We start from the raw sequence: 17,308 nt of genomic DNA, 5'->3' as shown, positions 1-17,308 counted from the left end.
AGCAGTTTTTGAAGCATTAATAATTTGTATATTGTAGCCAACGTTGTCTCAACAATGCCCTAGAGGCACTGAGACCATATCAATGAAAATTGTAATTTTTTGAATTAATGAATAAAAAACAAAAAAAAAAAACTACCTTTCCTAGCCTTTCTCAAAAATATATATGTTTCATTCAATGAACCAAAACATTTTTTTGTAAACTTGTGTAATCAATGTTTTCCCATTATTATTTTCCCTCACTTATATACTAATTTTTAAGCCAAACTCATTCCTGCAATATAAAAAAAATAAAACACAGAATATATTTGATTTTGTACATTAATATATATATTTCCGTTCTTTTGTGTTTCTTCATTCGTAAATATATATAATTTTGGATATATTTTTCATTCTTAAGATTAAGAAAAATACTTAAATGAAAGTATAATTTGTTCCAATATTTGTAAGAGATGATAAGGAACATCTTTTATTTTTTATTTATTGATTTTGAATTTGTAGAATGGTGAAGATTAAAAAAAGCAATATTTCAATAAACTCGTACTAGGATGCCTGATTTTAAAATATTGTTTTTACTTTGTCAATAGTAGAGAGTGAGAGGAAAAGTTATTAAAATATATATATGATTTTTTTTTTGGTGGTTTTAGTTGCTATATTTATGATTTATTTTAGAATAAAATTTTAAACAAACATTGTGTTTTTATATAAACATTTATTTCTGTTTTTTCTTGATTTTGTTTTAATAATTTGTTAAATTTTTTTGTATTTTGTTATTATTTTTGCATGATTTATTTGCTTTTGTGTTGTGTATGATGATACGATTTGTTGTGTAAATTACAAAAAAAAAATATGAGAAATACTTAAAATTAAGAAAAATATATATATTTTTATATATTTGTTAAATTATATTTATATATATTTATAGATATAAAAAAAGTATATTAATGTATTTACTACAATGTAAAAAGTACGTAATATTGCCGAAGAAAAGAAATAAATGTAATCAAATCAAACTTATAGAGAAAGGTCTGTGTGACAAAAATGAACTTCTTATATATGTAGGTGTATGGACATATTTACATATTAAAAATTCATTAGTTCTCTTAAAAGACAACGAGATTTTTTCCATAATGTTCTTTATTAAATTCATTACTGTTTTATAACTCTTGTTTAAAAACGCTTCCAAAACAACAGGCCTTGACTTTCTAAAAGGAACAAAACTAAATGAGTCACTACTATTTGAAGGAGTTTAAGATTATTTATATATTTTATTATATTTATTATGTTTAATATTGTGAAAGAGTGTAGCAAATAGGAAGAGCAGGTTTGTTTTCAATATGAGGTGGGTTGCATTTTTTCTTTTGGGAGGAGGAGTTTAATACACTCGAATTTAAAATTTGAGCAAAAAAAAAATTAAGAAAATCTTGGTAATTACTGTTTTATTGTTTATTTAAATTTAAAATTATAGTTATTTTAACAACTAAAAAAAGTAGCAAAAAAAATATTACATAAATGTATTTATTAAGGTAAAGTGGAGAAAAAAACTGTTTTGTTTTGAAAGTGGTGTAATTAGATGAAAAAAAGAATAGTATGCTGATGTATTATATGTTTTATGGATTTGGAATGGTTTGTTTTTTATTTATTTTAAACTTTTAAATATATTGCTGAATTTGGCGAGAGTGTGACGATACAGTTATTAAATATAATAATAAAACAATATGTATATCCTTTTACTACAATGATTTCCCTGTGTGTATGTGTGTGTATATATAAGAAAAGGGGGGATTTTATATAGGAGTGGAGGGACAGCTTTTTATAAAACAAAAATATGTTGATTTGGATGATTGTTGACTATGATTAAATTATAATAATAATTATATATAAAAAAAGAACGCTGCAAGAAAAGAGAAAAGTAAAGAAAATATAAATTAATATTTGTTTTTGTTTATTTAACTAGTAAACAACGCTCTTGCTGTAGGAAACGAAACCACGAGAAATTGTAAGAATAAAAAAATTTCCTATTTTCGAAATGTGTAAGCAATTTTATATTGTTTATAAAAACGAATAGATATTTAACAAGTGAGAGTGCTATTTCGGTGGTGCCGAATATAGCCAGTTGACGACAAAGAATTAATTTAAATATCCATATTTTTGTCATCTCAACTAAAATTTTTCAGCCATAACTTTAAAATTCATTAATTTATACTGAATCATTTTATTAGCAATAAATTCGTTTATCACTCAACCAAAGTAATTTTCCTGAGAAAAACAGAAGAATGTTTATTTTAAACAGAAAAATTTTACTTTTATTGCAGTAGACTTAATACAAATTTAAATTTTAAGTTCTTAAGACGCTTAACATTAAAAAATAAAAATTTATAAAAAATATACATATGTATGTTTATATACATTCTGATTTGGAAAAGAATTACACATACTCCACCTTTAAATTAGTTGAACCTCTTAAATCTTTTAATAAAAATGTTTTTTATCCTAATTTAATATTAAAAATTTCCCGGGAATGAGAAAGAGTCCGGAAAATTAGGAACCCTACTGTATATCGATAATCATAGACAACCTATTTGTTTGCATCTCGAACTCTAAAAATCTCACAAATCGATTCATAAATTGCAAACCCGAAATTCTCTTTTTTAGACAAGATTTCTTTATAAAAATAAACTTTTATAAGCCCGCAGCGAACATGCAGACCTATTGCGTTGCCAGAGGCAACCACAAATTTCTGTTTGCCAATTTGGCAACAGTTAACATCTGTAATAGCATTTAGGCAACTGAAGTTCGGCTGCCATCGACATTAGATGACAGATTGGGCATATTTGACATATCACAATTTCTCTTCATTTACTTTAAAGGTTTCGTTTCGTACAACACAAGCTTAAAAATAAAAATAAAACTTACCACAACAAACTAAATTATGTTATTGATAATTTGTATTGAATTATGCTGTTTATTAGCATAATGCTTGTATTTATTAAGAAAGACTTTCGGTTGCTTAGGTTGGTTTTTGTTTTCTTTTGTGTTTTTTAGTATTAAAAATTACTTTTTAATTTCTTCTTGTTTATATTATTTAGTTTTTTTTTTGTTTGTATTTTTTGTTTGTTTAAAGTAAGGAAGTTTTATTTAGTAAGGTTGATGTCTTGGCTGGCGTCCTGTCCCTCTTTGTTTGCCAGATTGATAACCGCCACCACCAGAACCTTTAATAGACAAGAATCATAAACATAATTTTAGGAATATTAATATTTCATCTATAATTGTTTTAGAGGCGCAATTAAATAACATTAATATTTTTTAAACTAATTTATTATAAATAATCTACAAAAATCCAACTACCAATTTATTTGTTGTTTGTTTTTTAAAACCAAAAGGATTTACATTTTTTTAAATATAGATTTTTAAATTTTGACCGATTTTTATTTTAAAAATTACTGTGTATGTGAATTTTTTTTATTTTTTTTTTGAAAAATACCAATTATTTTATATAGTACAAATATGAATTATTTGGAATAATTATACATACTACCTCCTTTGGGACCACCTCTGGGTCCACCGGCACCACGATTACCACCACCACCGCCTCCACCACTACCGTAACCACCACCGCTACCACCATAGCCATCATAACCTCCAGCATAGCCATAGTCTTTAGTTATTTATGCGATTTGTTTTTGGTTAAGGTAAGTGAGTTGGGTTTCATTTTTATATTTTATATTTTTAATTATTATTATTTTTGTTTGAGTTCATTCATTTTAAAAAGTTCATTTGTATTTTGTTTTTTTTTTCATTGGTATTTTGTTTTAACACATTGATTTATGATTTTAATTAAAGAAAAATGTAAAAAAAAGCAAAAAGAAAACAAAATAACATAAGAAATCTGTGTAAAATTACATTAACTACTACATATTATTGCTACTACTTTACACTCTACACATTATTTCTTTAGTGTCATTATTAGGAGAAAATACGGTCAAAATTGTTGTTTTATCATAAATATAAATAGGAAAACAAAAACTTAAAGCGGTGTAAGGGGGGATAGTCATCATTAAAACACACAATTATTTATTTGGCAATCGATACAATTTCATGGATATTTTCATTTACACTTATGTTATTTTAGTATGTTTGCAACATTTTACCTGTTGTTTTCAATATTTGTACTGATGAATTTGATGTATCATAATACTTTTTCTTGTGAAAACTTTTTTCTCTTCATTATTTATTCGTATTTCAACAAGAAATTCATATTCTGTTGGAATATTTACAAACAGCTTCCTAAAAATTGGTTTTTGGTCTGTCTGTCGGTTGTAATTAGCTTTTGGAAGCTTCCATCATATATCAAAATACTGTCTCTTTTTCACTGAAAATTTCTTCTTAAAACTAAACGTTTTTAAATTGTTAAATAGATCTCTCTCTCTCTCTCTCCCTGTTAGCTATTCAACGAAACGAACAATTTTAAATACTTAATATAACACAAAACCATATGTGATGGAAATATATCGAATTGTATAGAATTCATGTGTATCATTTTTGAAGCCAGATTAAAAATAATTCAGCCCAAAAATTATGGGAATGTAACACTTGGAATTTTACACATTTTATACCTTCACCATGAGAGGGTATATAAAAAGTTTGACATTCATTTGCGACACGAGAATTGACATAACAGTTAAAACGAACTTTCCCAAGCCGCCAAATAACTTTAGAACATGAACTATAAGTGAGCTACAAGTGAGATCTTAATTATATTTTGAAAATATGTTGACTTGACTTCATTCCTTTAAGAATTCATTAATTCCTTGTTGAATTATTCAAGTTTTCTTTAATTAAAATCCATTACAAAATAGCTTTCAAAATGTATTGAATGATTAATTGATCTTCTAATCAAATGTCAAAAAAATATATATATATTTTAATTCAATTTGTATAACAAAAAATTTATCATAATATGATAAATTTTTTGTTGAATGAATTCTGTTATGAATTAATTGTATTACGAATTAAACGATAATGAATTTTATATTAAATAAAATCCTTTGAATGAAGCTAATGAATGAATTAGATTTTGGGAATACATTTCTGGAATGAATGGCCGAAATTTTTTAATTCCGAATTAAGATTTTAGTAAATAAAGCAAACAATTTATTTATTTATTAAAGCTCTGGATGAATTGTATATATGAATCTGCATTGCCGAGTATACAACTTGTACGATTTCCATCACATATCTAAAAATTTGTCATAACATTGAGCGTTCTAAGTTAGACAGGGTTGATCAAGCACAGCTACATTTTTCTTATAGTTCTCTTAAAATATAATAAAATTTACAAAACTGAATTTATAGAGAGATCAAATAATTCATTCTTATTGCTGACTAATCCGGAAAAGCAGCAGCGGTCAATTTTCCAAAACCTTGTAGACGGTTTCTGAATCTATCACACAAATAAGCCGAGCGATATTCGTTTTAATACTCAGGATCTTTCCTGAATAATCAGCATAACATGGATTTTTATCGGCGTCCATCATAATTCAATGTAACGGGGTTAAATCGCAATTCCGAGGCGGCAAACTAACAACTGAAAAGTTCTGTTCATTTTATATAATTTGTTTAAAGGAAATTTTTATTTGCACCCGCGTTTAAAGAAAATGCAAATATTCTTATCACAACTAAAAATTAAAATCATTTCTAAAGCTGACGTTTAATTAACATAAAAAAACCAACGATGTTACTTTTTGCATTTATGAAACAGTTTAAAAAAAAAAAAATTAAACTCCTGTGAAATTGTTATGAGGAAAACAAGATGGAGGGGGGGAAAAATTATGCAATTATATGACGACGAACGAGTAGCGAGATAGATAGAGATCACTAATAAATACATGAGAAACAAAAAAAAATATATGTTTTTTTAGGGTTTTTTCTTTTATTTGCTCTTTTTTTTAATTACATATACACATGATGTCTAATATAAGAAGGCATTTTTTCATAAGATAAAAACAATTATAATAATTTAAGCTGTGGTGTTTTGACATATTTTTTTCATTTCTTTTTTTCCTATAAACACAAAATGTGGTTGTTTTTGTTTATAGCAAAAAAAGCATAACACAAAATATATTATATAGTTGGTTGATTGATTTGGGAGCGCAAAGCGGCGCTCACATCATATAAATGTTTGTTTAATATACTAAAAATATTAGATATATAAAAAGAATGTTAATTTGAATTGGCTTAAATTTTTCTCATGTTTCTACAATGCATTTTTTTTTTTTAAATATTTTTAGTTGACATTTTTAGTTTTGTGATTTTTTTACCTTATTTTCCACACAACAATTTCAGCGTTTAAAATTGCAAATTTTCAAGGGAATTTCTTAACGTTAAAACGTTTTTGGGAAAGTTATTTTTAGAGTTTGTTTCTTAGCTTGAGTTGATTTTTTGGAATTATAGTTTGCCAAAAAATTTTTGTGTGTTTTAATGTCTCACCTCACCGCAGTTAAAGGGGGGATTGGATTTTTTATATATGTATATTATTTTATATGTTTAAATGTTTTCAATACAAGAAAATTTATTTTTTAAATTTATTATAAGATTTTTTCAAGAAAAACAAAAACAAATTTACTATTATTTTTAAGGATTTTTTTCATTTTCATTGTTTAAGTATTAATTGTTAGAAAAAATAAAAAAAGTGGTTTTACAAAATACTAAAACTAAAAATGGAATTTTAAAATTTATAAGAAAAAAATATTAATTAAAAAATAGAATTCAAGACAAAAAATTATGTTTAATCTACTACATAACAAAGTTATACTAAAAAATACAATTAAAAATTAATAACGGAAAAAAATTATTAAAATTAACCACAAAAAACCAGGTTAAAAAAAATTAAAGACTTAAGCGAAAAAAAATGTTGAAAAACAAAACTTCAAAGATTTTTTTAATTTCAAAAATAAAAATGGTGTGTGAGGCGAAACATTTGAAAATTCGGTATTACAATGTTTTTTTTTTAGATTTTTAAAAGGTATATTTTAAAATAATAAAAAATAATTAAAAATATTTTTATATTTTTAAACTATATTTAAAAAAAATATTAATTAGGCAAATAATAAAGATTTAAAAACATAATGGTAAATTGTACTTTAAAAATATTAATAAAAGAAACATGGAGGTTTATCAAAAACCTATTTCTTTAATAACATTTTTAAAATACTTTATAGTTCTTTATAACTTTTATAACTTAATTTTATATAGAGATATATGAATGAAAAAAACATTGAGAAACATGCAAGTGGTTAATAAAAAAAATATATATGTATATATTGTTTATATATATATATATATAAAATAAAGTATGTATTACATAATTGGTTGGATAAATATATAAATTTTAATTTTATTTTTCTTTTTTTTATATTAAATCAAAGGTTAATATTATTAATAATAATAATAAAAAAAAAATTATCAAAAAAGAGGGCTTGGCTTTAAATTTCAATAAACTACAACACTCACTACTCAAACACAAGTGGGCCAAAAAAGATTAGAATTATAAAATTATGGGTTTACTTAAGAGTAGCCTTTAAAGTTTACTAATCTTATCCTGCATAAGGTTTAATTCATTCATGTATTATAAACTTGTTTGAGTAGCTTAGAGGTTGAAGTGCTAATTATTAGTAGAAAATATTATTTTAAGTTTAAAAAAAAATTGTTTCAAATCTTGTTTAAAATTGTTTCATTATTTAACAAATCATTAACCCGTTTTTTGTTTTTATTTTCATTGCTTTTATTAAAAATTGACGAAGTGTGTTTTCTTTTTATAACGAAAATTAAAATAATAATAATAAACTTTAAACGCCGCATTTACGCGTAAAAATTGCCATATTTTAAAAGTATTAAAAAACTCTATCTAGCTGATGTTAAAAAAAATAATTAAAGTTATTTATTATGCTGCTGCTGATGGACCAAAAACTAATTCAAATAATTGACAAGAAACAACAATGAGTTTTATTTAATTGATCTTTTTTTAATTATTTATTTTACTTTCTTTTAAATAACAAATTGTCCGAAGGCAAATAAAAGATTATCACCCCAAATATACATTAACTAAAAATTAATGCATAAAAGGGAATTAAAAAAAAAATTGTATAATTTAAAGAAGACAGCTGCTTTTACTACCCTGTCAGGAAAACAATTTTAAACAAATGCATTTTATGTATGTTAATTTCCCCATTTTGTAACAAATATTGAAAAATAGAGATCGAGTATGTGTGGGAAAAACGTATTGCATATTGTTGGTATATTACTACTTATAATGAACAAAATGGGTAAAAAAACTAACATAATACTAAAATGTTTTAATTCACCTACTGGAGAGGAGAGTAAAAAGCTAGCTAACTTTCTAAATATTTACTTTACTCTTTTCAATATTTTTAAGTTCAGAAAGAGGTTCTTCGCGAATGTTGTAAAATTAAACTTGCTATATTTCGTCTAGTCTCAACTCGTTTCTAACTTTAAAACTATTGATGGGAGTTTTTTTGTTTGTTTGTATAAAATATTTGTAAAAATATTATTATAATTAATAATAATGCATAATAAAAATATATGCACGTATTATCTCTTAGAATATCAAATTGTATTTCTCTTTTTTGTTTGTTTTTCATAAAGTGTTATAAAAAAATTTATAACACTTTATGATTTTCATTCGACCACTCTCTTTTTGTTGAGTGGTGAACGAGTAGTATTGTAGTATGTCTATATATATATATATGTATATATTATTATATAAAGGCTTTGTTTTTGTTTGTTTGTTTTTTTATTTGACTTTAAGCCAAATTAATGATTAATAATAAATATTTATAAAATAAATAACTATGTATTAGGGAGGAGGGGGTTGGCCGGTTGGTTGTAATATTTTCTTTTGTTTTAGTAAGAAAAAACATAAAAGTTTTGTGTGGGTGGGGCAGGGGGAAGAATGGAAATAAACAAAAACAAAAGTGTTTGGCAAAATAAATAAAAGGCACATTACATGTGTTGTGTTTTAAACATTTCAATAATATTAAACTTTTTAAAAAGATATTTAAATGGGAGTATATATTTAAATAATATATTGATAGAAAAAAATCAATATATGCATGTATAGAAAATGTTTTGGCACAATGAGGTATGAATGTGTTTTTAATTATTAAGCATAAATCATCTAACAGTTGTTAATGTATTTCAAGAACGATTTAAATGTTACATTAAGAAATGTTTGAAACTAAATCGAATAATTTTCCTCTAGAAAACAAGGTACAATTTGTAATATATGTATGTATCTTGGTTGTATTTATGTAAGATGATGATTACACCTACAACTATGTACTTGGAAGGCAGGCATTGCTATAAACATTGCTTTTACTTTTGTCAGTTGGATTTATTTTTTTATTTATTTCCTTTCTTTCTTTCTTACTTTGTTCTGGCATTAGTTTCTAAAACAATTAGTTCTTTCTCAATGTCTCAGTTGCACTTAGTTCCTACTACAACTAAAATAATCATATTTATAAATGTTTAAACTCTCTCGCTCGCTCGCATTTTTAGAGGTGTTTTTGTTAATGTTAATTAATAATGGAACTTAACTTTTTTTAATTAACACACACACTCACTCACACATATTTAATAACACACACGCTTCGTCAGTTTTTCTTTTAATTGTTGGTTGTTTAGTTATTTTGTTTAAATACTCTTTCTTGCTATTAAACTTTTACATAGATATTTAATTTAAAAAAAATATATAATTTTTTTGTAGCTTTACGTTAATGGTCGTTGTTGTTGGTGATTAAGATTTTGTTGATATTATATTTTAAATTAATTTTAAGCAATATTGAAACAAATTTATTTTGTTTTATTTTCGTTTAACAAATCAAAAAGAAAAATATTTAGAAAAATATTATATTTTTTGTATAGGTATATTATGTATATTAAAATTTAACATTAATAATTATATTTAATTAAACTGGTTATTTAAAAAAAAACTTTAATTATAGAATTATAGAAGAAAATTAATCATGTCTAAAATTTGTTTTTGTTTTTCTTTTAAAATCAAACAAATAATAAAAAATATATACGATTATATTAAGATGGTTTAAAAAATACCTAAATCAAATCAATATATCAATAAAATAACAGTAATCATCATCATTTATAAATGAGTCTATTGCCACAAATCTGATTTATTGTTCCAAGAACAAATTGAAGTTGGTGTTGTGTCTATTGTGTTGTTGTTTTGCATGTTTTTTTCTTTTTTTGTTTGTTTGTTTAAGGTTAATTGTTTTTGTTATTTTGAATATCTTTCATTTCTTGGTTTCTTATCAAAAGAAACTTATTTGAATTGTTGATAACTACTATTATTTTTATGATAATTGGATGATGTGTTGTTATTGTAATAATTAGAAGGTGTTTGTGTAGGAGTACTATTATTATAATTATTTTGGTATTTACCGTAGCCATAATCGTAGCCATTGAAAAATCCACCACTGTAGTAATCACCATAACCGGCATCATAACCATAACTACTATAGGGATATGCACCAGGACCAGACCATTGATGAGAATAACCTATAAAAATTTTAATTTTGTTTGTTTTTTAATTTCATTTATTTTTATTTTTATTTTTTTTTAATTTTTTTCGATTTTACAAAATTTTTTATGAAAGATTTTATATTTTTCTGGAAATTTTAATAGAAACTTTTCTTGAATGTTTTGTAGGAGTTTAGTTTATTCTAAATGAGTGGCAAAATTGTAAATAAAACAAAGACACAAAAAATTGTATAATTTAGGTTTAACAAGTGGTCCGATTCTGGTCATATTCAACTTGGATACAAAGAGATGTGTGCGACTTTGTGGAAGTATTTTTTTATTTTTTTTAATATCAGAAAGACCACTTTTATTTATTTACATTAAATACTAGGTTTCAATCGAATTTTAATATTAATACTTATACACATAGAGAATTATACATAGAGACGCGACACTCTGTGTCAAACAAAAATACAACAAACCATATATCTGATACAACAGCAATATAGATTAACTAATATGTATGCATTTTGTTGTTGCAAGATTTAGGTATTTGTCAATTACGTTCCGTCTCTTGTTACCCTATGCTTATAAATATGTAAAAGAAATTAAGCTAATTAAGAGAGACATTTAAATATAACCAACGATATATCAATTACACTACACTTGAGGATCAGAAACAATTACCTATCCCCCGTATTCTGTACATTATCTGACTATGACAAAATTAGAATTTAAACTGACAATTTTACAACTTTTGTATAGAAATTGTTATTAAAAATAAACAGTTTCATTGTCAAAAAAAAAATCAGAATGCGGGGTTATATATTGGTTAGATTTTTATGACAGATTTTTTTATTTGAAAAAAGTTCTTTAGATTTTGATTTGAAATCAACTATTTCAAAATCTCAAATAACATTGTTATTCAAAATCAGAAATATCTTTACAAAATTGTCTGGATATTACGGTTCTATAGTTGAAACAAAATGTCGACTCTTCGAATATTTGCGACTTTATAATAAAAAATATATATTTTATAATATTTTGAAAACAAAAATTAAAAAAAAAAAAAAAACTTTTCTAATTTTTCGAATTTTTTTCGAACAAAAATTACCACTTTTCGATTTTTCAGTCATCTACTAAATATGTATAAGTGAAACCCGAAAAAATAAAAATTCAATAATAATAATCGATTACGAATGCGGTAATTCGGTCCCTCATTAATTTTTAGCCTATTCCAAAATTTAATATTCGTTCGATATTTAAAAAAAAAAAAAAACAATCAGAAAAAATATAGACAAATCAATCTTGTAAATCTTTGTTGCTCATCGCTCAACAGAAAAACTATAAACTTCAGTGGTAAATATTATGCAAACAATTACAAATCTGTTTCAAACTAATTTTAGTAAACAGTTTTTCCAAAGTTTCTAATATAATTACCACATGCATTAAACGCAAAAGTTCAATAATACACCTTAAAATACAATTGATAGATATTTTAGTTAATGTTAAACATGATGTTAACAAAAATAAGCATTGATAGTTTTTGAATTTTTCACATATGTGTCAATGTATGTACAACATTTTAAAAACAGATATGTACATAATTACGAAAAGTTTCTACTAATATTCACATTGTAACGGTCTACACAGATTTTTAGTTTAAAAAAGATTATATTAAAAATTGTAGTAAAACTCACCACCACGTCCGTAACCGCCACGAGCTCCACGTACACCAACGCGACCACCGCGCATCATCATCATTTGATTTTCAGGTTTGGGGGTGGCACGTTTAACATCGACTTCCTTGCCGGAGATTTTTTGTTTGGGTGTCTTCAACAATTCAGTTACAACTTGTTCTGAATCAAAGGTAATGAAACAGAAACCTTTACGTTGGGACTTTTGCTTATCGAAAGGCATCTCAACATCGACAATCTATATTAAAAAAAAAGAAAGGAAAATACGAAAACATTAGTTAGTAAGTTGGCTTATTTATAATTGATGTTTCTGTTAAAACTTACGTTTCCGAATTGACTGAAATAGGTTTTGATTTCATCATCACTGATTTCGGTGGTCAAGCCACCGACGAAAATTTTACCATGACGAGCTTTAGCTTTTTTGGGATCAACTTTCTTGTTGTTGATAACATGTTCGCCAGCATCATTAACTTTGTCAATAGCATCAGTTTGTGTGAATACAATAAATGCAAAGCCACGAGAACGTCCAGTTTGAGGATCTGTTTTAACATTGATGCTTTCAATTTCACCAAATTTGCTGAAATGCTCACGCAATTCCTCTGTAAAGTAGAAAAATACATAAAACAAATTAATAAATTGTTTTGGAATAAAACACTGAAAATTGAAAAAAAAAATTAATTTAATCTTGTTACTTACTTTCTGAGGTTTCCCAGCTTAAACCGCCAACAAATAATTTTCTGTAAAATTGTTTAATAGAGAAAAATATATAATTTAGTTTTATTTAATTCAATATTTTACTTAATATATAGATAGATATAACTCTAAATGTGTGATTATTATTAAGACAGTTTCTTTTTTTTTTAATAATATAATTATTTTTCAAAATTTAATTTTGAAATTTTACTTTAAAAAATTATGAGTAAAATAGAAAGCGTTACGTTTTAACAACACGATTTTCACTTACAAATTTATATGGAATTTGAAAAAACAAATCACCAAATCTAATATCGAAAAAGAATTTTAAAACGAGACAAAAAGAGAAATCAAATGACAATTATTTTATGTATTTTCAAAATAATATGCTAAAAAGATCAATATACAAATATATCTTACGTTAAATTTAAACAAATCTAGACAAATATAAATAAGACTGGCCAAAAAATTACAAATCGAGAGAAAACGAGTATTTCAAAATGTTTAACACCGCTCTAGAAAACTTTGTTCTTTTGTTGGTTGATTCATTTCAATTCAAGTAACTTTAATTTCGTTTCGTTTAAAAAAATTGCAAACAAAGATACAAAGATACTATTTATTTATTATTACTATTATTATTATTATCGTTAAAATGACAACAACGTTAAGTAGTTTTAATCCAATTTAAATTTCATTCATTCGCAATAGATAAACTAGAATTTTTGTGTGTATTTTTTATTTATGCTTTACTATGATAAATACCATCATCATCTCATTGGAGGGCAGTGTCGGTGATGTCTGGAGCACAAATCACAGTCGTCCAAATACATCGTCGTCTCTTGGTTGTCTCTGTGTGTCGCAGTAGTGCAGCCAAACGACAAACACCTGCAGAATTCATTCAATCAATCGTTTCTGGTCAACAAAGCAGCAGCTGTGATGTTGCGTTTTGTTTTATTAATCTTTCCACTTAGAAGCTACAAGGTTTTGCTTTGGTTTGGTATGGTTATGGCTTATAGTACCTGCCGGAGAGGAACAAGATTAGTTCACTCAAACACAACAGGAAAATCAATGATATATAGATTATGGATTATTTTCTTGGTTATTACATGTGTGTTATTTGCATCCATTACATATTTATTTTAAGGATAAACGTTTCGTTACTAAACTCAAAATAACAATGCGCCACCACTTTTTCCCTCATTATATCTTTCTTTTTAATACATATTGCTAAAAATTCGTATTATTGATTGTTTTTAGTTGCTTTTTGTCGTTAGATTTGAAGACAAATTAATAAATGTATTAAACTTAAATTGTTTTGTTATTTAATATCAAAATTTCTTAATACTAACTCAATGATTGGAGTCTATTGTAATATTGTATTTTATGGCGCTAGTATAAGTATGTAATTCAAGTTTAGGTAAATAAATGAGAAGAAAAAAGAAGAAAAACTAAAAAAAGTTGTTGGTTTTTTGAAAAATATATACTTTATTTAAAAATTGCGTACGTTAACATTGGTTTTATTTTTAAAAACTACAATTAACAATCATAATAAGTAATGCTTAATTCAAAATATCTAAAACTTAATAAGAATCCAATCATTGAGATTTTTTTCCGTTTTTGCTCTTTCAAATACTTTTTTATTTTAACGATCGGGAACTTATAAAATTAGAAGTAAAATTAAAGTACGAACCACAAAAAATAAACAATAAAACACAAAATTACCTCAAAACAATAGTTTCTAGGAAAATACAATTTTATCAAATGGATCAGAGCATACTATTAGAGAACCTTCTCAAACAAATATGTATGTTAAATTAACTACAAAAAAACTAGGAAATTCTTAATATAGCATTGTCGATTTCAATAATGTAAAAATACTGTTTAAATTAATAGATTTTCATCACATTTAATTGCAAATATCAATAAATTTAAAGAATGCTAATGTATGTTTCTTTTTTTTTTTTTTTTTTTTTATTTTTGGATTTTATGTACATAAGAGAAATATATCTACAACCCTAATGTACCTACATAAATAATGCTTGTCGCCGTACAACCTTTTTGCTTGTTTTCTTTTCCACAACGAAAGAAAATGTCCAATATAGTATGTATGTATGTATACATATAATTCACATAATTAAAATGTTAAACATATGTTCAACAGTAAATAATAAGGTTTCAAATTAAAACACCGAAATGCATTTTTGTCTGTAAAATGTGGAAAAAACTAGACAAATGGGGAATATATCGTCACGCTATGCATATTGTAAAATAGCATTTTTCTGTATACCTGATTTGATCAAAAAACACTTATTGATTTATTTAGTGATTTCCTATTTAGACATATACTAATGCAAAAAAAAATCGATTCAAATCTAAATAAAATACTTGTGCAATTTTCACTATTTTTCATCATTTTAAATATCATTATCTTGTAAATGTAAACAATAGTTTTTTTTCAACGATCTGGTACTTTTTAACACAAAACATTTTTGGTATACATACATACAAACACACACACATACATACAATTTATGAAAGTAAACAGCGACCGGTATATACAAACGAAAGATATACACAAAACAAAAGTAATGATGACAAATAATGAAAAAAATGCGAACCGCCATTTTGATAAAATGACGAGGCAAACGAAATATTGAAAGAAAAAAACTAGCAGAACCAGAAGAAAAAAACCAAGAGAAAACAAATAAAAAAGGAAAATTTGCAAAACAAAGGCAGAATCAAACTTAAGCATGCGTTTTCTATGAAAAAAACATAACCTCAATTTAAATAAACATGATTTTTCAATAGTTAAGAAAATTGTCTAGTTTGGAAATCATTGATATTGCAAAAAAAAAAAATGAAATCACTGTAAAAACCAAATTTAAAGAAAAAATGTATTATTAAAACCAAAAATAGATGGCAAATCTTTGAGAATTCAAGTACAGTTGTACACACACGCGCAAATAAGGGGAAACAAATATAAGACCACAGCTAATACAACACAAGATTTTGTACAAAAAAAAATAACTCAAAAATACCAAAGTAGAGAAATAATCCACGATTCTTTTTTAATTCCATATTTCTGGGTGGCATGTGTGTATACAATTTTTTTCTTTATCAAAGTATTTCACCGTCGTATAATTTTTTTCTATTTACGTAACAATATTTTTTCTTGGAATGAATTCCTTTTGAATTTATAAAAAAACGCAATTAAATATTAGAAAATTGTTTAAATACCTGTCATCGTCGCGTGCATTTGTATCGTTGGCATTTCCATTGGTGTTACCGGCAGTTCCACCATTTTCTTTTTCATTAGCGCTGACGTCTTGTGAGAAATCTTCACCATTCATTTCACAATCTTGATTCTTGTTATCAGCCATTATATTTGGATTTTTTATTTATATTAATAAATTTCAATTTATTTTATAATTTAATATACTCAATTTCACTGTTTTTGTGTATTCTAAAAAAAAACTACACAATTTAATTATTAAACTTTTCTGTTTTTGCGACGACACGAGCGGTAAAGCTGATGACTGTAGTAATGGCCGGAAAAGACAGAAGTTGACGATGAACACACTAGCTAATCGTGAAATCTTCTTTTTACTACGCTGAATTCAATCACGTGCTGAATGTCGTATTTACTAGCATTAATATATGGTTGTCTCTTTTCAATTGTTTGAATATTGTGTTGCCATATCAATGGTTTTCTTTCTGAGTAGCCATATTTAAATTAATTGTTTGACAGGGGAAAAATATGATTAATAAATGAACCTATTTACAGAAATTTATAGAGTTCGCAATATTTCTGTTATTGAAATATAGAAATAAATAGGTTTTGAACAATCATTAAATTTATCAAAATACACATGTTTATTTCAAAATAATAAAACTGTAGCAAAACGGAATCAAACAGTAATTTTGCAGAGTGTTATGTACAAATTCAATGTTTAAATTTAAGAAATCCATACAAAAGTATATCAGCAATTATTATATATTTAATTTGTTTCTATTTCTTAATATGTAATAATTTCATGCCATTTAAATGTATTCATTATTAATTTTAATGGAAAAAGTTTTTAATACCTTTTTCATTAAATAGTAATGAATAAATTGTTTTTTTCTATAATTACTGTTGCTTTTTTAAATACTTCTATTTAATTTTTACATTACGACTGGGGAATCATTGTAAATAAAAAAATTCAGATTAATAAGTTATTTGTGTTATTTATTGTAACACTTTGTTAATTTCATTTCTTCTATGCTTAGGTGTTATTTCTAAGTAAAATTAAATTTTGGCCTTAAAGACTTTGTATTACTTGAATAAATAATTAAATTAAAAAAAATGTTTTTCAATTCTAATAACA

General features: G+C 25.0%; 1 protein-coding gene across 5 annotated transcripts; it reads right to left on the bottom strand.

The window, feature by feature from the left end:
• Window positions 1-304: 304 nt before the first annotated feature.
• sqd (RNA-binding protein squid) lies at window positions 305-16,508 on the bottom strand. 5 transcript variants are annotated; one of them, XM_065516029.1, is made up of 8 exons: window positions 16,179-16,505; window positions 12,945-12,985; window positions 12,573-12,847; window positions 12,252-12,486; window positions 10,474-10,590; window positions 3,533-3,655; window positions 2,914-3,209; window positions 305-1,891 (listed from the first exon to the last, which is right to left on the bottom strand). In XM_065516029.1, the coding sequence occupies exons 1-7, from the start codon at window positions 16,319-16,321 to the stop codon at window positions 3,136-3,138; spliced, it is 1,008 nt and encodes a 335-aa protein (XP_065372101.1). In that variant the 5' UTR covers window positions 16,322-16,505; the 3' UTR covers window positions 305-1,891; window positions 2,914-3,135. The 5 variants fall into 5 exon arrangements, with proteins under 5 accessions (XP_065372101.1, XP_065372102.1, XP_065372103.1 ...); XM_065516030.1 differs by having other exon boundaries at window positions 3,536-3,655; XM_065516031.1 differs by lacking the exon at window positions 10,474-10,590 and having other exon boundaries at window positions 16,179-16,508.
• Window positions 16,509-17,308: the final 800 nt, after the last annotated feature.

This window comes from Calliphora vicina, chromosome 1, assembly GCF_958450345.1.
Source record: "Calliphora vicina chromosome 1, idCalVici1.1, whole genome shotgun sequence".
In the NCBI taxonomy this organism is placed as follows: Eukaryota; Metazoa; Arthropoda; class Insecta; order Diptera; family Calliphoridae; genus Calliphora; species Calliphora vicina.
The sequence above is the reverse complement of the archived record's forward strand: the minus strand, read 5'-3'. Positions and strand labels throughout refer to the sequence as shown.